At 41.2% G+C, this 25193-nt stretch overlaps 1 protein-coding gene across 3 annotated transcripts; it reads right to left on the bottom strand.

Moving 5' to 3' along the window:
* On the bottom strand, nucleotides 1-24278 carry IMPA1 (inositol monophosphatase 1). Of its 3 annotated transcripts, none has more exons than XM_043483339.1 (9): nucleotides 24257-24278; nucleotides 19042-19104; nucleotides 18533-18666; nucleotides 16709-16813; nucleotides 15425-15470; nucleotides 13117-13225; nucleotides 9983-10091; nucleotides 2586-2737; nucleotides 1-1575 (listed from the first exon to the last, which is right to left on the bottom strand). In XM_043483339.1, exons 2-9 carry the CDS (start codon nucleotides 19102-19104, stop codon nucleotides 1460-1462), a joined length of 834 nt encoding a protein of 277 aa, XP_043339274.1. In that variant the 5' UTR covers nucleotides 24257-24278; the 3' UTR covers nucleotides 1-1459. The 3 variants fall into 3 exon arrangements, with proteins under 3 accessions (XP_043339274.1, XP_043339273.1, XP_043339275.1); XM_043483338.1 differs by lacking the exon at nucleotides 24257-24278 and adding an exon at nucleotides 21934-22031; XM_043483340.1 differs by lacking the exons at nucleotides 1-1575; nucleotides 9983-10091; nucleotides 24257-24278 and adding an exon at nucleotides 21934-22031 and having other exon boundaries at nucleotides 2588-2737.
* Between the last annotated feature and the right edge of the window lie 915 nt (nucleotides 24279-25193).

Here is a 25193-nt window from a genome sequence, read left to right as displayed (position 1 = left end):
TGGGAGCAGGGATTGAGTTTATTTGGAGACACGTTCAGCATGAGACATCTGCAACACATTGAGAGAGATTTTACTTGGCTTTTGGAAGCATAAGTCTGGATCTCAAGAGAGAGAATTCTAGAATGATGCTATCTATTCAGGGAATTCCCCAGCCTTTGAGTGTGGCTGACTTAAAGAGTCACATCTGCTGAACAGAAAAGAATGGAAGTGAGAGTGACGACTTGAGAGACCAGGTTATAGGAGGCACAGCGGTCTCCTGCTTGCCTCCTCTCTCGGTTCACTTCTTCTGGCGGAAGGCCGTCGCCACGCAATGAGGACCCTCAGCTACGAAGACGGACAGGAAGGCAAGCCTCTGGCCACCAGACAGCAAGGAGCTGCTGCCAACACCCACACAAGCGAGACTGAGGAGGAGCTTCAGCCCCAGTCAAACCAAGATGCTGCAGCTCCGTTCAACGTCTTGACTGCAAGCGCATGGAAGACCCTTGGGACAGGATCCTCGCGAAGGCGCCCGGGACTGCTGCTCCCAGACTGTGCCGTGGTAAGCAGGCACCATTGGACGCTACTGGGCTCGGGGACCACGTGTTCTGTGCAATAGGAAACCGACACAGGCGGCCACGAGGGTGCGGGGAGAGCGCTGTCTCTGGCCCACTGGTTTCTCCTCGGCTCCAACTGCCGCCACTGTCGATTTAAAACAAACGCACAGCGAGAGTGGTGGGGGGAGTTTTGTTTGGTGCAGTCACTGGAATGGCATGGTAATACGAAATGTTAACAGGAACAGTAACGTGAAATATAAAAAGGATGACCAGATGTTCTTACGTCCAAACCTGAAGTAAAATTACAGAGTGATCAGCTCATTACTTTCCATAGCAACTAGGAATTACTACCTTCAAAATACTCATTCTTTCAATGCTTATTTTTGGATTGCCTCCCATTTGACAGGTACCATGTTTGGTGCTACACTGATGAATAAAACAAGGTTTTCTGCAGAGAAAGAAATCTTGGTCTAGGCAGTATTCATTATATACATCTTACAAATTTACTATGGCTTTTGAAACTAAAGAAAAAATTTTCCAAAAAGTTAACTGTCTCATTAAGAATGCATATGCACAGAAATAGTAAGCCAAAATTTCACAGGCTCATAAATACTTAGAAACTCTAAATTGCTAACTGGCTATTTCAGCTGATGTGATAACCTATCTCACCAACTGCCTGTGTACTTTCCCAAAGTACATTCTTACCACACAGACATTTTTAAAACAATGAACTACTTCATCCACTCTTGCACACCTACTCTTAGTAAAACACAGAACAAGTTGTAGTTTTTAAATATGGACTCTGAAAGCAATTTACACCAATCATATTTTTCAAGTGAAACAGAAGTCCTGAATTTTGTAACACCACGAGCACATCAGAAAACCTGGGGAGACCAACTGTGACTGAATGTGTGAAGCTGTCAGAGTTAATCTTCATCATCTCTTTGAAGAGGTATTATCTGAATTTCTTTGGCTATCCTTTCTGCTAATGTTTTACTGCTTGAAGCAATTACTCTTCGTGACATCAAATCAAATGGTCCACCTAAAATCAAATATGGAAAATGGTTATATCTTGTAAAAAATAATTCCTATAAAACAAGCATAGCAGTATGTACTGTGGTTGATCATAACATTATATATTTTCTATTATCTTGAAAAAAAACTACACTGTGTCATAACCACAATGTTTAAGCTTTGCTAATACATAAATGAGTTTCTCAGCATCTTTTAGAAATCCCAGTTTTGAAGGAAGTGGGGGGTCTGACACACATCATCTTTATTTCATGTTTGGAACCTATTGACAGAAAACCCGAGACCAGGGATCTGCACGCTGCTCTCCTTCCCACCTTCTTAATTCTTTGCTGCTTTTCTCCCAGACAGCTGGTGAACTATTTTAACCCAGGTTCACTCTTCACTTTTAAAAATTTCATCATCAGTGCAGAGAAAGTATGAGACTGCCCTGGGCCAGGGCAGAACGGGTGGTGGAGGAGGCGCATGCCGCCACCACAGTCACCGCTCAAAGCGCTCTTGGTGCAACCTCAGACCCGGTGCCCTTCGAGCCTTTCTCTGTAGCCTCTCAAGAGTTCCTGGTACTCATAGTTGAAGAGGCTTGAAAGTGAGAGTGAAAGTCGCTTGTGACCCCATGGACTATACAGTCCCTGGAATTCTCCAGGCCAGAATATTGGAGTGGGTAGCCTTTCCCTTCTCCAGGGTATCTTCCCAACCCAGGGATTGAACCCGGGTCTCCTGCATTGCAGGCGGATTCTTTACCAGCTGAGCCACCAGGGAAGCCTTGAAGAAGCTTAGCCATTTATTATTATTAATTACACACTACCATTAACTTCTCATTTTTGCCTCTGTTTCCCAATATATGCTATTTTGATTCTGCAGAAAATTACATGGTTTGTGTTGCCTTGAAGAGCTGAAGTGTAAACATTGAAAAAATATTAAAGGGAAACATTAAAAGATACATCTAAAAAAAAGAGGCCATATTTGGAGGACAGTCCCATAGATATGGAAAGAAAACAACGCATTCTGGTTCCGCGGTTTTACCTGTGACATCCAGGAGCACACCGCCAGCTTCAGTCACAATGATGCCAGCACCTGCGACATCCCAGCAGTGAATCCCCATTTCATAATACGCGTCCGCAGCCCCAGCGGCCACCAGGCACATGTTCAGAGCTGCTGTTCCAACACCCCGGATCCTAACAGACAAGACAGGAAAATATAATTATTCAAGTAAGGCATTCCTCCTTAGCTTCAGTTTCAAGTGTGGACTGAGATCACTTGAACCAATCTACCGAATGTTAAAAAAAAAAAAAGGTGGCACTGAATTTTAAAATCAAAACACGTGAAACCTAATTATCATGATACACTATATAAATGACAGAATGAATCCTAACAAACCAGTCAGGTGTGAGGTAGACATTAAAGCGATGACACTTTGGGAAGAAAAACACTGAAGAAAACGCTGTAACTCTGCTGCCACAGCATGCATGCCTCGTCACTGTGGTCAAAACCCGGGGACGACGGCCCCACGACACAAGGAGTCTGTCGGACCTTCGTGCGAGAGCGCCCCTGGTCACCCCCAGTGGCATGGGCATCGGCACGTGTGGCCAGAAGGTGGCAGCCCTGCCGGGCTCTGCTGACATCGGGGCCTTCTCACTGAACCTTGTCCTTGGAAATACACCAAGTCAGGGTGAGTACAGACATCATTTTATCAGCTATTGTAATAATAACTGATTCAGGAAAGAATCATCAATAAATGCTAAAATGATTGATATTTACACATTGAAGTATCTCCCTATAAGATACACAATAATTACAATGGGAAAGATGGCAAGATCACTACTAAGTGATCAAAGTTAGCATCCAGTAATGGGACAAAGGGCGGGCCTGGTGGCTCAGCTGGTAAAGAATCCGCCTGCAACGCGACCTGGGTTCAGTCCCTGGGTCGGGGGATTCCCTGGAGGAGGGCATGGCAACGCGCTGCAGTATTCTTGCCTGCAGACTCCCATGGACAGAGGAGCCTGGCGGGCTACAGTCCATGGGGTCACAGAGAGTTGGATACACACACACACACACACACACACACACGCACGATGGAACAAAGGTACCCTGTGTCTCCAGACAGAATGCACTGAGGAGGAGGACATAACAGTACTTCTGTTGCATTCCTGCCAAAAATGCATAACCCAAATCTAATCAAGGAAATCCAACAAACTCAAATCAAAACACATGCTATAAAGCAACCGCCCTACATTTTTAAAAAATGTCAAGGTCATAAAAGATAAAGGCTAAGCAACTGTTCCAGATTAAAAGGCATTGATGAGGGCTTCCCTGGTGGCTCAATGGTAAAGAATCTGCTTGCCAATGCAGGGATACAGGTTCGATCCTTGGTCCGGGAAGACCCCACGTGCCAAGGAGCAACTAAGCGCAAGCACCACAACTCCTGAGCCAGGGCTCTGGAGCCTAGGAGCGGCAAATCCTGCGCCTCTGCGGGGGCTGTGCTCCCAGAGCAGACAAGCCCCCACAGCGAGGAGCCCCCGCCGCCGCAGCTCGAGAAAGCCCGCGGGCCACAACAAAGACCCAGTGCAGCCAAAGTATACAAATCTTTTAAAAAAAAAAAAAAGGCTTGATGAGAATAACACTTAAAGTGCAGCATATGATACTGGCTTGGACCTTGGATTAGAATTCTTTCAAAACTTAATTGTCACTATATTAGACAATGTATCAAAGCTAATTTCCTGATTTTTATAACTGTGTTGTGGTTATCTTAGAGTATGTCCCTTTTATCAAAAATATACACACTGAAGTATTTAAGAAAAAGGAGTCGCCATGTCTGTAAATTAACTACTTTCAAATGGTTTTTACTCAAACGTCTTCTTTTAATTGTTTGAAAGTGAAAGTGAAGTCGCTCAGTCGTGTCTGATTCTTTGTGACCCCACGGACTGTAGCCCACCAGGTTCCTCCCTCCATGGGATTATCTGGGCAAGAATATTGGAGTGGATTGCCATTTCCTTCTCTAGGGGATCCTCCCAACCCAGGGATTGAACCCAGGTCTGCTGCATTGCAGGTAGATGCTTTACCCTCTAAGCCACCAGGCAAGTCCTCTGAAAATAACACAGTCAGGTCTGTTCACTGAGACCCTTCGTTATTTTTTAAGAAATAAGAGGATTTCACATGTCAGTGATATTGTATGACACATGGAATCTAATTTTTAAAAAATTGAGACAAATGAATTTATTCACAAAACAGAAACTGTACAGATACTGAAAGCAAGCTTATGGTTCACAGGGGAAACATGGGGGAGGGATCCATCAGGGCTTGAGATGAACACACACACGCACTATATGTAGACAGACAACCAACAAGGGTCTACTGTCTAGTACAGCGAACTCTACTCAATATTCTGGGACAACCCATGTGAGAAAGGAATCTAAAAAAGAATGAATATGGATGTACATAACTGAATCACTTTGCTATACACCTGAAATAAACACAACACTGTAAATCAACTATACTCCAATAAAATTAAAATTAAAAAAGAAATAATGTGATATCTGTTTTGTATCTAAAAAATAAATATAAACTAGTACTGTGCCTAGTACACCCTTCATGCCAAAGCAATTTAACAACAAAAAAGGACCAGAATTACATGATGCCCTTGATTTTAAATACATTTTACCACCTACAATTTTACTATATATCAAAATTAAGAACTAGCAATTCCAAAAATGTCCATAGATATATAAACCCAAATTAACGTTATGGCTTTTTTCAGTTTATCAAGAATGGTGTACTTTCCTCCTTTCTCAGGGGATATGTGATAGTTCATACCTCACATCACAGAAAGAAAACACCAAGATCTTCCACAAATCATCTCTTGGCATTCTACTCAGACACTGAACCCTGGGCTGGAAGACCAACGCTAGATGAAATGCTTCTGTCTACTTCTGATGTATCTCAATAGCTCTCTGGCAAAAGGTCTTTTGATCAGTAAGTATATTCTTTTATGGGTAAGTATTACTAAAGATAGTACTTAATCACCAAACAATTGAGGCTGTGGCCTAGATTTTGCAAATGTGTTCTGTCTGAATCCCATGTTAGTCTGATCCTCCTTTACAGTTAGGATGGTATAGAGCTAAAAAGAACCTATCCATCTTCAGAATCACAAAGATTTGAGTTTGCTTCCCTGCTCAGCTGCTTAAAAACTGTAATTTTGAAAGAAGTTTCTTCTTCAAATTTTAGTCTTCTTGTCATCGAAATAGGGATACCAACTTGGCTACAGCTGCAATGATCAGAAACAACAGAAGCAAAGCACCCCGCCGAGGGCCTAGCAGATTAAAGGGTCTCAAAAGAGGAGCCAAGTCATGATCAAATCATTCCCTAAAGCAACACACAAGAAACATCATTGAAGTAAACAAATATAGTGCATTTCATTAAATGAATCTCCCCAAAAAGGGAAATGGGATCCATAATGATTTACTTTGCCTCATAAATGTCATTTACAATTAATATACAATTATACTTCCACTTAAAATAAAGGAGGTGGTGAGGTTCCCTGGTGATCTAGTGGTAAAGAATCCACCTGCCAATACAGGGGATGTGGGTTCAATCCCTGGTCTGGGAAGACCCCACACTCCATGGAGCAACTAAGCCTGGACACCACACCTACTGACCCACGTTCCAGAGCCCGTGAGCCACACTCCTGAAGCCCGGGTGCTCCAGAGCCCTTGAGCCACACTCCTGAAGCCCGAGTGCTCCAGAGCCCATGAGCCACACTCCTGAAGCCCGGGTGCTCCAGAGCCCGTGAGCCACACTCCTGAAGCCCGGGTGCTCCAGAGCCCGTGAGCTACACTCCTGAAGCCCGGATGCCCCAGAGCCCGTGAGCCACACTCCTGAGCCCGTGTGCCCTACAGCCTGTGGCCCACGGTGGAGAGCAGCCCCCGCTCGCCACAACGAGAGAAAGCCTGAGCACGGCAACAAAGACCCAGCACAGCCAGAAATAAATAAATAAGTCTTTAAAAAGTAAAAGAAATGAAAAATCCTGAGAAATGAAAGAGAAAATGACATGCCAATCCCTGTCTCCTACACCTAACAGGGATTCCTAACAGAAATTACACAGAAGAAGAGAACTAAGGGAAGCAGAAACTCTGAAACCAGGAACCCAGATCACAAAGTGAACAGAAATGGAAAAAAGTAGACACAGCTGCACGTAACTACAGTGAAACATCAAACATCATTAATAATAAAGTGTTTGGGTTTTTTCTGGCTGATAAACTTTCTCTGCAAAAGGAAAAGTAAGCACAGAAGTGAATGAAATAAAAGAAGGAAAAAATAACATAAGAGATAATAGAACTCAGAAATGAAGAGGAATAAAAAAAGACAAAACCTTATCAAAAATTAAGACTGAATCACAAGGTACCCTTAAAGAGAAGAGATGCAAATGAAAACTTGAAAAAGGGCAGCGAGAAAAAAAACAATAAAAGAAAGTAAAAGGGGCCAGAGAGAAAGTAACAGAAGAGAAGATACAAAGGAGGTTGAATGTTCCTGCTGGTGTCTTTGAAGAAGAAAATGAAAGCAGCATAAGTGAACTAATATTTAAAATTCAAGAAAACTTGCTAGAAAAAAAGAAAGAGAGACATTAATCTATCGATGAAAGGGAGAAAACCATCCCACAACAAGCAACTCTAAGAATTCCAAGATATATCCTTATAAAAGTGTCAGCCATGAAAGATTAAAAGAAAAAAAAATTTCTCAGAGACTCCAAACAAAACATGAAATAATTCAAAAGTCAATTAATCAGACTGGCATCAGATTTCTCAAAAACAACATACAAAGCAAAGCAACAGTGAAACAGCATTTTTAAAGAAATATTCTTCATACTTTCTTTCACTAAGGATGTTCTATCCAGCCAAGCTGTCCTTGGAGTTTTAAGACCATAGGAAAACAGTTAGGAATATGCCAGAAATCATGGAATACCATGCACAGGTGCCCTTCCCAAGAAATCTACTAGAGGATGAGCTTCACCAATACAAAGGTGATAGGTGTTAAAGCAAAAAAAAAGAGACCAGTCTTGAAAATTCCCTGAGCAGACCAAATCAGTTTAGTCATGAAAACAAAGGTTAATTTAGCACATTTTACAAAAGTAACTAGACCTGGATCATCTCTTGCTTATGCTTCTGAAAATTACAAGCAAACTTAAATTGTTTCTCAAGGTGGATATGAGTTAACCACTAATCAATTCCCTATCATTTAAGAAAATTCTATTATAGTCAATCATTTTGAAGAATAACTAGTCACTGCCTTCTTACTGTATAAGCTGCTTTACAACAATGCATGGCTGAGCCTCATCCCATGTTTTGGTCTGGGTGTTCCTGGTTTGCAAAGTGTCTTTTTGTGCATAATAAAAATTGAATTCAGTGATTCAGTGGTTTTACTTATTTCTGAACTTCTGACACCAAGAAAACTTCACAGGACAGTGACCATTTTATAAAGGAAAAACTAAGACCACAGGATGGGACTATGCGTGAAACAATATGTAGTAATAATATGCCTGATAAATTAGAAAGAATGCAAGTTAAATAACTTAATAAAAAAAAAAAAACTAGATTGAGAGGGAGAGAAAAAGAGAAAAGCAGAGTAAAATCACTGAATGTTATATAGGCAACAGGCTAAGCAGTTCTGGAGTCTTTACAGAACTAACAGAATGGTTAAGTAAGAAAAGAGAATATTAAGGGCATTATAAACAGTTTTAATATAAAAGAAACCCATGAGAATAAAATTGAATCTTTTATAAATAGAAAAAGAGAGAAAAAAAAGAGGATACACTAAATAAGTACAGAGTACTTAACATAAAACATAACATAATATACAAATCACAATACAATTACAACATAATACAAAATTGAGACCAAACAAAATGGTCATATAAATAAATGAACAAGCCTAACTTTTTTATTAAAAAGAAAAGATTTTCAAATTGATTATAGAGCAAAACTCCACTCTATGCTGTATTCAAAAGGTGCACTTAAAATGCACTGATTTCAAAAACACTAAAAATAAAGGTGGACAAAGATTAACCGGACAAATGCAAACAATTAGACTTCAAGTCCAAACATCAAAGTACAAACTGTACTTTTTTCCAGTGTATATAGAAGTTCCACAAAAACTGATCATATACTAGGCCCAAAGGGAACATAAAGCTCCATAAAATTTATTTATTACAATGTAATAAAACTACAGATTAAAAAAAAAAAAACTAAGAAAACACAAAAAGCATTTCCCCATGGAAGTTTAAGAATACAACTCTTGGGTAAAAGGGGAAATACAAACAGAAGTTACAAATTTTGTGAAAAATAATTGCAATGAAAACACATCAAAATCTGTGGGATACATTTAAAGCAGCAATCAGATAAAAACTCACAGCCTAAATACTCACCTCAATAAAAATCAAAGCATAAAAATAAATTCTCTACTTAAAAAGGAAAAAAAAAACCAGGAAACAACAAAATGAATGACAAGAAAGCACAATGATGAAAACAATAAAGCAGGGAGGATAAAGACAGCAGACCAGATTAATAATCAAAATCCTGGTTCTTTCTTTAAAAAAAAAACACTGACAAACGGCCAAGTAATTTAATCAAGATTTAAAAAAAAAAAAACAAATAACATAAAATAAGAAATGATAAGGGGGGGAGAAAACTACTGACACAGACAGGTCAGAAATGAACTGTAAGAGTCTACCTTGCCTACCTTGTGCAAATAACTTGAAAACTTAGAGAAAGTGGGTAACGCTCAGGCTACGGAAATGTTCCAGGTTAAAGGTGGTGAAATAGACACGACAACCAAATGTAATGCTAACCCTAGACTGAATCTTGCCCTGGAGGAAAAAAATGCTATAGAAGACATAGATTAGCTGACAAAACTAAGTATGTGTGGATAGATAAAGCTATGAAGTCAATAGTTGTACTGTGGCTACAGAAGAGAATATCCCTATTCTTAAGAAATAACAAACTGAATTATGTAGGGGTAAAGAGCCACACACTAAGTAATTTATCATGAAATTGCTGAAGGGGAAAAAAGGAGAATATTTACACAAACACACACACATACACAAAGAAAGAGACAGAAAAGAAGGAATGAGAAAATGATAAAGCAGTGGGTACAATGTTAACAATAGCTGAATTGTTTCTTATAGGTTTTTAACTGCATACTGCTGTTTCTTATAGGTTTTTATTTCTGCAAGGTTTTTAAAATTTCAAATTATTTTCAAATAAAGGTTTTTAAAAAAATCACATTTTAAAATTAGAATTACGGTACTGACTCCATGTCTATTAATTAAAAGTTCATTTCTAAATAAAAATTCATTCCTTAGAATGTCAAATTATCTATAGCATTAATATAATAGAATATTCAACTTCAGGGGTAAAGTAAAAAGAGCTTACCCATGGATGGGAAGGCAAAGAAGCCTTTCCATATTAGAAAGAATAATTCTCACAGTTTCTGGTGTTCTGGAAGAGCCCAACTCTGTCACCAAGAGAGATTTGGTAACATCTAAAAGAAAAAGTTTCAAATAATTACTACAGTTTATAAATAAGAACCTGACAAAAAAATTTGACAGTGTAGCTCAACAAATTGGACATTTTTATCCTTCTTCCTAGTTGAATCATATTTGTTTCTTTCTAAGGCTTTAAATATTTATGAATTCTTCTTCTCTTCTAGTCATTTTATCATCATTTTTATAATCATCAAAAGGCATCTAGCTTCTTAGCCTACCTCCCCAAAAGTGCAGAATATAACCAGTTTGCCTACACGCATGATACATTTAGCCACCAAATGCCTTACATATGTTTTTAAAAAGTAGAATTTAAAAATAATTTATATATAGATTTGAAATAAAACAAAAATTAAAATTAAATGGTACCACAGTTAAGTGAAGAAGAACTAAAGAGGCTCTTGATGAAAGTGAAAGAGAAGAGTGAAAAAGTTGGCTTACAACTCAACATTCAAAAAAGGAAGATCATGGCATCTGGTCCCATCACTTCATGACAAATAGATGGGGAAACAATGGAAACTGTGAGACTATTTTCTTGGGCTCCAAAATCACTGCAGATGGTGACTGCAGCCATGATATTAAAAGATGCTTGCTCCTTGGAAGAAAAGCCATGACAAACCTAGACAGCGTATTAAAAAGCAGAGATATCACTTTGCCAACAAAGGTCCATCTAGTCAAGGCTATGGTTTTTCCAGTAGTCATGTATGGATGTGAGAGTTGGACTGTAAAGAAAGCTGAGCACCTAAGAACTGATGCTTTTGAACTGTGGTGTTGGAGAAGACTCATGAGAGTCCCTTGGACTGCAAGGAGATCCAACCAGTCCATCCTAAAGGAAATCAGTCCTGAATATTCATTGGAAGGACTGATGTTAAAGCTGAAACTCCAATACTTTGACCACCTGATGTGAAGAACTGACTCATCTGAAAAGATTCTGATGCTGGGAAAGATTGAAGGCAGGAGGAAAAGGGGATAACAGAGGATGAGATGGTTGGTTGGCTTCACCGACTCAGTGGACATGAGTTTGAGTAAGCTCCAGGAGTTGTGACGGACAGGGAGGCCTGGTGTGCTGCAGTCCATGGGGTCGCAAAGAGTTGGACATGACTGAGCGACTGAACTGACTGACTGACTGTTGGTAGAAATGTAAACAGGTGTAACCACTATGGAAAACAGTACGGAGGTTCCTCAGAAAATTAAAAATGGAGTTGCCATATGATCTAGGTGGACATATATCCACACAAAACTGTAATTCAAAAAGATACATGCACTCCTACCTTCACCGCAGCACTATGTACAACACCTACGATATGGAAGCAACCTAAATGTCCATCAACAGATGAATGGATAAAGAGGATGTGGTACATATATACAATGGAATATTACTCGACCACAAAATAATGCCGTTCGCAGCTACATGGACGAACCTAGAGGTTATCATACTAAGAGAAGTGAGAAAGATAAAAACAAACAGAGTCTAAAACATGACACAAATGAACATACCTATGAAACAGAAAGCGGCTCAGATACAGAGAATGGCCTTGGGGTGGCCCAAGGGGAGAAGAGGTGGGGCAGGGGAGGAGTGGGAGTCTGGGATTGCGAAATGCAAGCTACCACATATAGAACAGATAAACAAGGCCCCATACAGCACAGGGCACCACGCTCAACATCCTGTGATCAACCACAACGGAAAAGAATGTGGAAAAGAATACAATGTGTACAATGGAACCACTCTGCTGTATAGCAGAAATTCACACACTGTAAATCAACTATACTTCAATAAATTTAGTCATCTGACCTCCATTTACTAACTTGACAAATTATCCAGTGCTTTCCATTTTCTCTTTGAAGCACTGTGACCAAAGCTCAGGACACACTCAACCCTCCTGGCTCACAGGCTACTCTTGGGACACCTCACACTTCACCTCCGCCCACAGCTGAGATGTGCCCGCCAGCTTGTTCCAAGCCTTGTTTATAACTGTGAACTCTTCTAATGATCACATAACCTGTTTAAGTGAAAGAAATAACAGAAGAGCGGAAAGAGTTCTTTCTATGAAAGCTGCCACATTCCTTCAATTCTAAGATGCACATTTTTTTCACATGTTAACATCTCGAAAATTAGAATGTATCTTCTAATCTCTGGGGTCTTAGAGTTCAATAAAAAGAAAACAAATTCAAAATCTGCCCTCAAATTAAGAGTCTGAGGAGAAAAATTATAAAAGCGGAGGAGGATTCTAATAAAGTTTTTGCTGCACATAAAAGAATCTGAAAAAAAAAAAAAAGAAACGAAACGAACCTGCAAGTGTAAACTGTGGAAAATGTTGGGATTGCTTTAGGGAAGGTAAGTGCCTCTAAAACACAGTGAGCTGCCCCAGAGAAAGCAGACTTAAAAAGGCCAATCACTATGCTCATTACAAAAAGTTTTATGCCTCATTTAAAAAAAATTTATCGAAGTATAGTTGATTTACGATGCTGTGTTAGTTTCTGTTGCACAGCAGAGTGATTCAGTTATAGCTTTATATATATATGTGTGTATCTAGGTATTCTTTTCCGTATTCTTCTCCATTATGGTTTACCATGGGACCCTGAATATAGTTCCCTGCGCTATACAGTAGAAAGGTGCTCTTTACCCATCCTTATATATAATAGCTTTATGTCCCATTTTTAATGATTCCCAACTTGAAGGGCCTTTTCTCTTTCAATTTACTAATAACTAGTCCCAGTGGCATCAGAGCAGAGGAATTCTAGAAAGAATCTGAGACGCAGGGCTGAAGCAATGACCCAACAGCGCCGTGCGGTGGGAGGCACGCTCGCTCCCCAGGGCCCCTGACAAGGCCGCAGCCTTGCGTACACGCCATCTGCTCGCTGTACTTGCCTCCCCAGCTTCCATGACCGCGTCCACAACTGTGGTCACGATGAGAAAGTACAGAGAAAACACACACACTTATGAGTCAGGTCACACTTGGAGAACACCAAGGTTACCGTACGAGTGTGTGGTCTGAATCACACCAAACATGAGGGTGAACCCACCTTCTTGGTGTGAAACCTGCAGTTTCTGCCCATTACAAAAGGCACCTCTTCCTTTCCGGCCAGTGTACATCTTATCCTCCAGGCAACTGTACACAATTCCAAACTCCATCTGTGGAAGGAACAACGCAAGCTTTCTTTACCAAACCTGAGCATTTTTCTTCATTCAATCAATACTTTTTCTAAGAAAGCAGCAAGAATATCTGGTACGTTAATGTTTTTAAACGGCTAGACTGTGGGCTATTTGAAATGCTAATTCCCAGCTGAGCCGAGGAAGAGGTCATCAGGTCTGAACCCTGAGTCTCCTCCCATCAGTTTCCAAACTCAGGGCGTACATTTTGACCTCTCTCCTTCCCGCCTCAGATGAAGGCAGATCTTCCCTGTTTTCTAAGGTGACTCCTTCCTCCTGTGTCACACTTCTCTGAAAACCTGCTCCATCAACGGATCTCTGTCTCTTGGGCTTTGATTCTGGTACTTTCTCGCCAGAGTGACCCTCCCTCACCAGGCCTTCATTACCTTCTCCTGTTCTCCTCACTGCCACAGAGTGGTCTAGACTTTGCGTCTCTCATTCTCTTTCTACATCACAATCTGGCTTCTGCTCTGATCATGCATCTCTTGAAACTCCCTGCAAAGAGATCGTGAATGGACTCTCATGGACCAAGTGTCTTCTCTGAAGATCTGGAGGCTGCGGACCACCAACAGTTAACCCCATACTCTGTGCTCCTGGTGCTGTCCTCCTCCCGCTGCTCTCTCTTGGGGTCACTTTTTCTTCTGACTTTCCTCTCTGCCTAACCCCCAACAGTTGTGTGTCTCAGCCGTTTTCACCCTTCCTTTTCTTCCAATTCCCTTTTAGCTCTCTTGATTCTTACAGGCTTTTTCTTTCCAGTCCACAAAGTCAACTACCCTTATAGGTGTGGCTCCCACCAACCCCATCAACGCAGGTCAGGAGCTGTGCTTCGGAACCTAGGCTTGCAGAAACCTCACCCACAGAGGTCACGCTCCCTCGCAACCTGATCGTGCATGCCTCAGTCCTTCCCCATGAGTCAGTTTTATCTTGTAAACACTTCCTGATTTTGGCTATTTCCTCAGTTATTCTCACCACCTCCATCTCAGTTCAGAATTGCCCACCCCTCTGGTGTGACCTCGAACGGTGCTGGAATTATCTGGCACTCTGCACTGAAAAACCTCTCCTGGTTTCCAACCACCTCGAAGCCACTAAGTGTTCCGGCACAGACAGACCACATGGCCTCATGGCCTGACCACAGCAAGCTCACCTCGCCAGTTCTGCTGCAACCATTTCCAGAGTTTCACTCACAACGATCATCTCACTGTCGCCCATACACATCCTGCCCATCCCCAGACTGTTCTTTCTGATTAAAATACTTTCCTTTTCTTCTTTACCTGGAAAATTCCCAATATGACCCAACTCACATGACCAAATTCTAACACCCCTTCAATTTATTATGAAGATTTCCTCAAACCGCTGCTGACAGGATGCGTTACACCCTCTTCACGTTCTTACTTTTTATTTTTTCGTAGTTCGACATCTAACTTTTGCACTGAACTGGGAATTCAACAGTCCAGAATGGATAATAAGAGAAATGCTCACTTATCTCCTTTTGAAGGTTCTCACTGATTAATACAATCCTGTGCCTAAGATTTCATTTGCACTAATTTATGTTTTTTTTTTTAATTTATGTTTTTATTTTCAGGGTTTTCTTAACTCTTTTGTGTACATGTTGATCAAATATATCGCAAGCTCCTTGAAGACAGTTATGTAAGGTGTTATGTAATGTTAAATATCATTCATTTTTTTATTAATCAAATACTCAAACAGCATGGAAATGCAATAGGTGTAGAGTGTACGCTACTGGGCTTTAGATATAGTAAGTATTTAGGTTCCTGAATATACTCTGTATTTTCTCATTACACTTGGCCCCTACCACTTCCTGGTCTTTCCCTTCACTAAATGTCTACTAAAGCATTCCTAGCTCAGCACCCAACTCTTCCATTAAACATTTCAGATCCTATATCAACTTCTATCATATTCACATATATAATGGTGATTAAATACTGAATCATATTTCAGTTACTTGTGCATATTTTTTCCTTGTAAAATCTTCTCAGAAGACACTACATTTTCTTCACTGGGAAAAAGTATCACAAGTTTAGCAGGTCTGTACTTTATTTCAAAATAATGGTACTACATATATTGAATAGAGACAACCTAAATTTATCATGGAGACTCGTTTACTCTTTCTCAGAAAACAACAGGAAGGCATTTTACCAACCATAAATTTAAACAACATACCTTTTTATTTACCACAAAGCCAATTGAAACAGCTACAAAAGGAAATCTTAAAAAAACAAAACAAAACAAAACACAAATTTACCAAGGTAGAACTTATTTTCAACAAACTTTTTTTCATGATATAACTGCTTACAATTTTTCTCCTATCAATAGTCTCATCCCTTCCCAGAACTGTGTGTATAGTATGCAACCCTCTGTATAAGTGCAGGGCAGGGGCAGAGGAATACACAGATGCATACATGCAGAATGCTTCTATAGGCACGAGACAGCTCTGAAAGGATTCACAAGAAACTGATAACAACAGCTGCCTCCGGAAACAGATTCTGAGAAGCTGGGGTTGGAAGTGGGAAGGCCACTTAGCACCACATGCCTTTCTATACTTTTTGAATGCCAAGTTCCACGAATATAGCTTAAAGGTCAACAAAAATGGGATCATACTATCCACTGTACTATAATCTTCTGTATGTTACCTCATATCATGAGCATCTTTCTGCAGTAACATTCTATCATATATAGATCCTACCTCTTAGCTTTATGGCTTTAACAGTTCTATTCGTAAAGATACATACAGCCACATACGACAACTTCAAATATAACAACTATGTGTCATCCCACCAAACTCAACTACTTGTTGAAACTCTTAAATCCATCAGGCTTTCTTCTATATATCTGGACTTATATACTTAATTTGTGTCTATATATATATTTTTTTTTTTCCCCTACATATTCTTCTCAGCATATACTGAATTACATACTTACTTTGTGCCAGGCACTATGTTAAGTTTTTATATAAATGTACAACTCATTAAGCCCCATTAACAATTCTATGAGGCAGGTACCATCAATGTGCCCATTTTAGGGAATGAAAAAAATAAAACTGAGGCTTAAAAAGATTAAGTTAACTTGCCCAAGGTCACAAGGTCACATGTTCTAAACCCATGCTCTTTCTAAAGTTTTTTCTCCTGGATTAAGTGTACTCTATAAAGGCACACTCTAGTACTGAGTTAGTCAGTTCCTTAATTGATTTCAAAGCAGCAATGTTGCTTGCATACATCTTTATGTGGTTTCAACAATGAGAAAAAGAATGGTGAACAGAGCACTTGACTGCACATGTCTATAACATTAATAGTTCATTACCTCATCCACAGCTGAGGAAAATTATGCATAACATATTTTACAACTACAGAATTCTCTAAAGTATATGTGGTAATGAAAACCATATTGAACAGTTCATTCAGTTAATACACGAACAGTAATTACAATATTAAAATTTTAAAAACATACCCGTGTACAAAGTTAGTTGTTCCATCAATAGGATCAATGATCCACGTAGGGTTGTCAGTTAAGATACTTTTTTCCCCAGCTGCCACAGATTCCTCACCAATGAAACTAAAAGCAAATATGACAAATTCTGAATCTTTACAGTTTTCAACAATTTTCAAACCTTTAGTCTACTATAATACAGAACAAAAGTCTACACAACTACACTTTTCTATTGTTTTTCCCGCAGACAGATGAAAGTGAGAAAATTTTATTTCCCCCAGAACAAGTCATGTGAAATATGACAGAATTCAAAATTCTCAAATGTATTACTAAGATAAGAAAAGACACATGCTGAAAAAGGCTTTTATTGCAGATGATAACTTACTAAGGAAATGTGGAGGTTTAAGTCTACCAATTCTCTCATAACCCTCTCTTCAAGAGGTAGAGCTTAATGTCCCTTGCCTTGAGTGTGAATCTGGACTTAGTGACTCGTTTCTAACCAAAAGAACAACGTGTACGTGACAACGTGCAATTCTGAAGACTCTTTGACAAAATGACACTGAGGTTTCTGTCTTATTCACTCTATTTTTCCACCTTCCCCTTCCCTCTGTTTTCTAGGTGAAGCCGCTCACCACACTATGAGCCGCTCTGTGGAGGGGCCCACATGGTGAAGAAACTGAAGGAAGCTGCCAGCAGACAAGCCATGAGGAACTGAGGTCACCAAAACCATAAGCAAATGGATCCTTCAGCCCCGGTTGAGCCTTGAGGAGATCGACAGTTTGACTATAACTCTATGAGACCCTCGCCAGAACCATGCAGTCCAGCTACTCCCGTATTCCTGATCCTAGAAAACTCTATGTTATCTAGAGCTGCTAAGTTTTTAAAGAGTAACTTGCTATGCAGCAATAGATAATACAGAGAACATGAAATAAGTTAAAGAGAAAGAAAATCACCCACCAAAATCACTGTATCAATATGCATTCCTAAAACACACTACACAGTAAATGTCAGGTGAACTCTGTAAATGATGTCTGAATTCATTGGATTTCTTCTTTCCTTTCCTACTTTCTCTGTTATTTATGTCCTTTATTCAAAACTGAAAAGTCCTAATAATCATTACCATGAATTTCTTTTGTCTTTTTCTCTTAGCTATAAACCTTTTTACTAAGAGAAAGCATATGCAGATTTAAACAATTTTTTTTCTCCTCAGTGGCTAAAATACCAGGAAAGGCCAATGGCATGATGAAGATGAACTGGCAAATGACAATGTTAAAACTTTTAAAACGATGACAGTATTTCAGTTATATTTCTGTGTCCGTAAGAGAGACAGATTTTAGTATTTTCTCTCAAACTCAAAGCTACCACTCCTTTAGCACCTAAAAATGTTTGCAATATAGAGAATAAAACTGAACTTTCAAATCTTCTCTATGACAGACATTTGTCACATTAACTTCCCAGCATCCAACACTCCTCTTTCTATAAAGGAATCCAAATATCCTCTGTTCACTGCTCCCTGGAAGTTTGTGCTTAGGGAAAAAAACCTAAGTTCAGCAAGTGATGTTTTTGCATATGATTTGTAACCTTGAGCTAATGGGGTAAGACATCCAAAGAGAGTAGTCAGGAGTGAGGCAGCTTCTAAACGATGGCGCCTAACACTGACCCAACCCTAACCAGCTCTGCCTTCCTTCCTGGTTGCTCAGTCCTACTCTCAGGGATTCTGACACCCTCCAAATAAACTCCAGTTCAGCGTAAATTAAGGACAGTCAATTTCTGAGTCTAAAGTAAAAAGTCTTGGACTCCAACCTAGATTTCATTTTTATCACATGAAACTGACATAAGCAATACCTGTGAGATGGATATTTTTCCTTTATGGATGAGATAAGCATTTTTTCAACTTTTTGGTCAGTAGCAGTTACCAAATCAGCCGGAGAACTTTTAACCATAATATTCATTTCATTCTTGAGAGCTTCACGAACCACCTAAAAAGATATGTTTTGGTAAGCAAATAAGAAAAGCATATAAGTCATTTTAAATCAAATTAAAAGATGAATAATAGAAATGATCTGAAACAATCAATCAGTCTGGAATGGTATTCTTAAATATTTCTTGCCACAGTGTATATAAAATAAACCCTTAGTGGTTATGACTTTCTACGTATAAAACCATAGACTCTTACAACCAATTTTAGATATACAACTGTTACTACAAAACGTTTAATGACATAAAATGGAAGTATTCACCCATTAAGTAAACTGAAAACAAATCCAGATCAATAAAAATACATTGTTTTGTTTAAGAAGGCAACCACATACTGCCCACATCCATCACATCATAGCTGAGATTTCAGTTCGTACCTCACCAGCTTGTCCTGCTAGGGTTACTGCATAATCCATGCATTCCTGCCAAGGATCAGCCATCTTCTCAACAAATTCAAAACATACAAAGACAAAGCAGTTACAAATTGCTTAAAAAGTCTTAATTACAGAAGTTCATTCACAAAAACATCTCAATTTGCAAAATACTTCCATTCAGGATTCACCCTCCTCCGGATTCTAGAATTCTCTTTTTTTTTTTTCTCAATATTCATTCACAGGTCCATTAAGAAACATTTTTAACCTAGCCTCATTCACTTCTATTGTAGAAACAGTTTCATAACAAAAAGTATTCTATGAAAGTGTTTCTCAAAGGGCCCATACCATATCACACTTTAAAAAAACAACAATCATCTGAGGAATGGAGAAGAAATGACACAATAAATATTCTAAAAGATAGATGCATATTTGGGTTTAAGAATAAAGTAAAAATTAGAAAAAGAATACAGAGAACAGTCAGCCCTCAGTATCTGCAGTTTTGGCATCCATGGATTCAACTGACTATGGATGGAAATTAAAGAAGTTTTAAAGGGAAGGGGGAGAAAGCACTAATTGAGTATGGTGCTTTGTACATGTAAAATTATTTTTAAAGATATTGTAAAGATGAAGAACTTAAAGCTCAGTGAATATAACTAATCTGCCTAAGGTTTTGTAGACAGATGACACAACCAGAATTTGAACTCAATTCTGAATCGAAAGTCCACTGCTCTTTCCACTGTGACATTCTGAGGAAAGAAAATTCCAGGACTAAAAAAACATATAAAGCTAAAAATGAATTGCCCCAGGTTTCAGAGAGGGCAAAAAATACAACAGTTTTGTCTTCGGAACTGTCCAACTTTCCACTGACTTTTTACAGAGAAGACTAAAATAACTCACCACAGGCTTAACCACACTCCAAAATCTGTACCTAGGACAGTGAAGCTTTTTAAGCTGTCAGACTCAGAAATGTGTGGCATCATTTATAAAGCAACCCTAATTGTTTAATCTTTACAGTTGAGAATAACTGACAGAGTTTCACCCTGGAGACTGGTCTGAAATCCCAATCATGGTGTTCACAGTATCGGAATGGGGATGAGAGGGGATGGGGGTGGGGGCAAAAGACAGATACTTTCAGCTGTTTCTGCTAGCTCTTTCTTCTTATTATATATATTATATGCGTGTGTGCTCAGTCGTGTCCGACTCTTTGCAACCTTATGGATTGTAGCCCTCCAGGCTCCTCTGTCCATGGGGTTCTCCAGGCAAGAGTACTGGTGTGGGTTGCCACTTCCTTCTCCAGGGGATCTTCCCAACCTAGGGATCAATCCAGGGTCTGCTGCAACTCCTGCCTGGACTAGCAGATTCTTTTACCACTGAGCCACGTGAGAAACCTGTTTCTTAATATAAGCATTTAAATGATTTTAGAAGGAAGCCACTTTTTGAGTTACTCAGAGCAGTTCAAGAATTGTTTCTAAGATCTTCTTTCTTCTTTCCATTCTTACTCCCGTCCCCTTCTTCTAGGCTTCAACAGAACTGGATGTTCTCACGGTGAATCTGCTTTCTAGAGGGAAACTGTGCTTAAGCCACTCATATCTCCCCCTTCTCACAGCACTGATATGTGTAACTCCTACCAATTCTTCCAGGCTCATTTCAAAAGTTACCCTTTCTTCTGGGGGTTCTCCACCCAGAGGCTGTACTTGTTCAATCAGTTGAGAGCTATGCATTGACTATTTATTCAACGAGAAGCACCTAACAGGAGAACACTGACCTGGTCTTAGGTACCAGAAATGATTTCCCTAAGAACACGATTCAACCAAGATTTGAAGGACTAACTCAACTGCAGGACTCCTGGTATGTGAAGAAGAACCAAAAGGCCTAAGTGACAGCTCAGAGATTAAGAGGAACAGGAGGAGGGATGTGGCTGGGGGTCGTGCCATGGTGATTACCCCTTAGAGGCATGATTTCGATTTGAGAGCCATGAGGCATCATTACTTGTGGGCTGCAGAACAAGACGGACGGGAGGGTTGAGGGAGGAATGGACGGTAGGGAAACGCTCTGGGAGGAAAAGGTGAGGGCACTCAACAATAGAGTGGATACGGACCATGGAGAAGGGGGAGAGTTTAATGAGGCCCAGATTTCCCACTTAGGCAAATGAATGGATAACGGTGACATCAACCGAAACATGGAACGATAGAAGACAGGCAAATCTGAGATCTGGGTAAGAGATGGGGAAATCAAAAGTTTAATTAGGAGAGCGTGAGGAGCCTTTGTGAAGCCAAAAGGAGAGGTCCATTAGGCCGCTGAACACACGGATCCTGACCTCAAAAGAGAAGTACGGCCTGCAGATACAAACACGTAAGTTACGTGAGCAGGCAGCCACTGAGCGCCGCCTCTGACTGACATTCTGAGGAGGCCGCCCCGCCCGGAAGCCCACCGGCCGCCGTCCGTCATTCCTGGCGCACTCGGGGGTCTTCCCCACACTTCTCAGCTGTGTGCGCGCCTTTGCCTTCCAACCAGTCTTACGACAAGCCCAAAGGCAGCACCGCCTTCGTCTGCTCGGAGACGAACCCCTGAGGCGCGGTGGACGTCTCTGCCCCGCTCGCCGCCTCCTGCCGCCCGTCCGCGGCGGCGCGACACGCGGTAGGGGGCTGGCGGAGACCACCCGCCCCGGACACGGCCGGGCCTCTGGGCTCCTCTGGGATCGGCGAGGCGAGAGCCAGTGGGTCACCCCGCACCCGCCGCTCAGAGGCCCCGCGGCGCGGGGGTCGTCCCGGGCTCTCAGCCGGGGCCTCCGCGCCGGGCGCCCCCGGCCGAGCCCACCCCCCGCCCCGGCCCGCGGGGCCGTGGGCGCCAGCCGCCCCCATGCCCGCCCAAGTGCAGCGGGGAGACCGGGCTCACCTCAGGGCGGCGGGCGCACCAGCCTGTCAGACGCTCGTCGCTTCCGCAGCGAGAGGGCAGCGGGAGGAGGGGAGCTGGAGCGTCCGCCCGACAGGAAGTCCGGTCCTGGGCGGGGCCTGCTCATGCCCCGCCCACACCGTGCACCCCTGCGCCCAGCCCCCAGCCCCCAGCCCCCAGCCCCCAGCCCCAAGCTCCGCGGCTCAAAGCTACCAGAGGCGCCCCGCCCTGCCTAGGCCTTCGGGGTCTGGCACCTTCTCTTTCATTTGTGCTTCTTTCTCCTGTCCATACATTTGTCTGTAATTAAAAGAAAATTCCTCTCTATTTTGCCATCTCTCGCGTCTTTCATTCCTTCCCGTTTTCCTATTTCCATTTCTTTCTCCCTGTCTTTTATTCCATCCTGTGGATGTCTCTAGCTTTACAGCTTTTGTTAAACCTATGCTGCGTGAAAGAGGAGAGTGAAAACGTTGGCCTAAAACTCAACATTCAGAAAACGAAGATCACAGCATCTGGCCCCATCACTTCATGGGAAATAGATGGGGGAACAGTGGAAACGGTGAGAGACTTTATGCTTTTGGGCTCCAAAATCACTGCAGGTGATGACTACAGCCATGAAATTAAAAGACGCTTGATCCTTAGAAGTAAAGCTATGACCAATCTAGACAGCATATTTAAAAGCAGAGACATCACTTTGCCGACAAAGGTCCGTCTAGTCAAAGCTATGGTTTTCAGAGTAGTCATGTATGGATGTGATAGTTGGACTATAAAGAAAGCTGAGCCCCGAAGAATTGATGCTTTTGAACTGTGGTGTTGGAGAAGACTCTTGAGAGTCCCTTGAACTGCAAGGAGATAACCAGTCCATCCTAAAGGAAATCAGTCCTGAATATTCATTAGAAGGACTGATGCTGAAGCTCCAATACATTGGCCACCTGATGCGAAGAACTGACTCACTGGAAAAGACCCTGATGCTGGGAAAGATTGAAGGTGGGCAGAGAAGGGGATGACAGAGGATGAGATGGTTGGATGGTATCACCAACTCAATGGACAGGAGTTTGAGTAAGCTCTGGGAGTTGGTGACAGACAGGGAAGCCTGGCGTGCTGCAGTCCATGGGATCACAAAGAGTTGGACACGACTGAGTGACTGAACTGAACTGATGCTGTGTAAACCTACACTATATGTTTGCGTGTTGTAGGGGTTCATAAGGAGCCTCTTCCAAATGTTCCACTTTTGCAAGAGGATTATTTTGAGCTAAAGGCAAAGGAGACCTGGTGAATGCAAGAGAAATTACTGTCCCTCCCTTAACTACCCAGAAGAATTTAAATTGGGGGGTTTTCTCAGAAAACAGTTTATTACTGGAGATATAATTTATCTAAAGGGCCCTTCTAAATGGTAGGGCAAATATCTAATTACCAAACATCTACTTTTCTTACCATTCTCCTATCCTTGGAAGCTCCCAGGACCCATCCCATTCCTTAACTCAGGATGGTATATCAGTTCAGTTCAGTCACTCAGTTGTGTCCGACTCTTTGCGACCGCATGAACCTCAGCACGCCAGGCCTTCCTATCCATCACCAACTCCTGGAGTTTACTCAAACTCATGCCCATCGAGCCGGTGATGCCATCCAACCATCTCATCCTCTGTCATCCCCTTCTCCTCTCACCTTCAATCTTTCCCAGAATTAGTGTCTTTTCAAATGAGTCAGTTCTTCGCATCAGGTGGCCAAAGTACTGGAGTTTCGGCTTCAACATCAGTCCTTCCAATGAACACCCAGGACTGATCTCCTTTAGGATGGTATATAGTCCTCATTTTGCTTTTCTGCCTCTGACCCTCTCCTGCATGTGGGGTCTCTGGCCCTCTTGTGTTTGTGGAATTCTCGTAAGTATAAAACTAAATTTGATTTTCTCCTGCTACCTCTGTCTCATGTCATTTTAGGGCTTCCCTGATGGCTCAGCTGGTAAAGAATCCGCCTGCAATGCAGGAAATCTGGGCTCGATCCCTGGGTTGGGAAGATCTCCTGGAGAAAGCAAAGGCTACCCACTCCAGTATCCTGGCCTGGAGAATTCCATGGACTGTATAGTCCATGGGGTTGCAAAGAGCCAGACATGACTGAGCAACTTTCATTTTCATGTCAATTTAATTCTTAGTCCAGCCAGAAGAACTTAGAAGGTTTCCTAGAGTCAAGTTTTCTTTCTTCCGAACAATATATTCTAGTTAACCCATGATTAATAGAGAGTTGAGAGATAGACAGATAGGTATTTCTTGGCCAGAACCAACTGCCCCTATTAAGAATTCTTTTGGTTACTTACCGTTTACTGAGGACTTACCAAGCGCCAGGCACTTGTGTTTTCACATGCATTATTTTACTTGAATGTTGCGACAGTTCTGTGAGAAGATATATTCAGCTGCATCATATGGATGAGGAAACTGAGGCTCAGGGAGGTTATTTATCCTCAAGTCACACAGCAAGAGGAAAGCGTAGAAAACACTGACTCCAAAGTCCACACTCAGGGAATGTGGAGTGTTGGCATGATGAGGTTGCATCACATGAGGTGCAAGGACTAGTCTACGGTCCTTAAAATGTTTCCTCTTCTTGAAATAACACATCTGGCATGATACAGTCTTACCATCTTAATGCATATGGCAATGCACAGATACAAGATGTCACAGCAGGATCAAGGAAGCAGGTTATTTGGCTTTTTGTATTTGCAGTGATTTCTTCTCTTAGCTTGAGCAGAAGATGGGATACTGTGACCAATGTATTGCAAATGAGAATTCTCAAAGGTGAATGACATGAAGCATGGGACCAATCCTCAAACCTCACAAAGAGCCAGAACTTTGTCTCCTTCGAAAGAAGGATGCTGTATCTGATTTGACAACCTTGATTTGTCTAATAAAAGTTGCTTTTGTTTTCTTGATGAAAAAAATAACTTCAGCAATTAGATTTTTGGCTCTTCATTGTCAGTTATCTTAAAAGAATAATCTTGCCAACTATGTGATGACAAGTGTTGGGTTTTAACCAAATAAAATTTTCCAGGCATTTGCAGAAATGTCATGAGTCCTCTTTAAACCTCATTTAAATAAATATGGTCCCACTGCTTTGGCAAGGCTGCTAAAATCAGAGTACTGGAAGTGAAATAAGATGGATGGACTATCTCACTCCTTCAAATTAAAACTATTTCAAGCTCCCTACCTCAAATGAGTAGAAAGTACAGCCTTTTTCTAGGGGCCTCAGCTGCTACTTTACAATTGTCAAGTAACTTG

Source organism: Cervus canadensis, chromosome 12 (genome assembly GCF_019320065.1).
Source record: "Cervus canadensis isolate Bull #8, Minnesota chromosome 12, ASM1932006v1, whole genome shotgun sequence".
Classification (NCBI taxonomy): Eukaryota; Metazoa; Chordata; class Mammalia; order Artiodactyla; family Cervidae; genus Cervus; species Cervus canadensis.
Note: the sequence above shows the minus strand (reverse complement) of the source record. Positions and strands in the feature narration are given on the sequence as shown.

Excerpts from the sequence above, each read along its gene's own strand:
- IMPA1 (XM_043483339.1), bottom strand. The coding sequence starts at position 19,104 with ATGGCTGATCCTTGGCAGGAATGCATGGATTATGCAGTAACCCTAGCA. Across the intron at positions 15,471-16,708 it reads ACAACTAACTTTGTACACGG|ATTTCCTTTTGTAGCTGTTT; the intron begins GTATGTTTTTAA and ends TGTTTTTTTAAG. Across the intron at positions 2,738-9,982 it reads CTTTGCCTTCCCATCCATGG|GATCCGGGGTGTTGGAACAG; the intron begins GTAAGCTCTTTT and ends CTTGTCTGTTAG.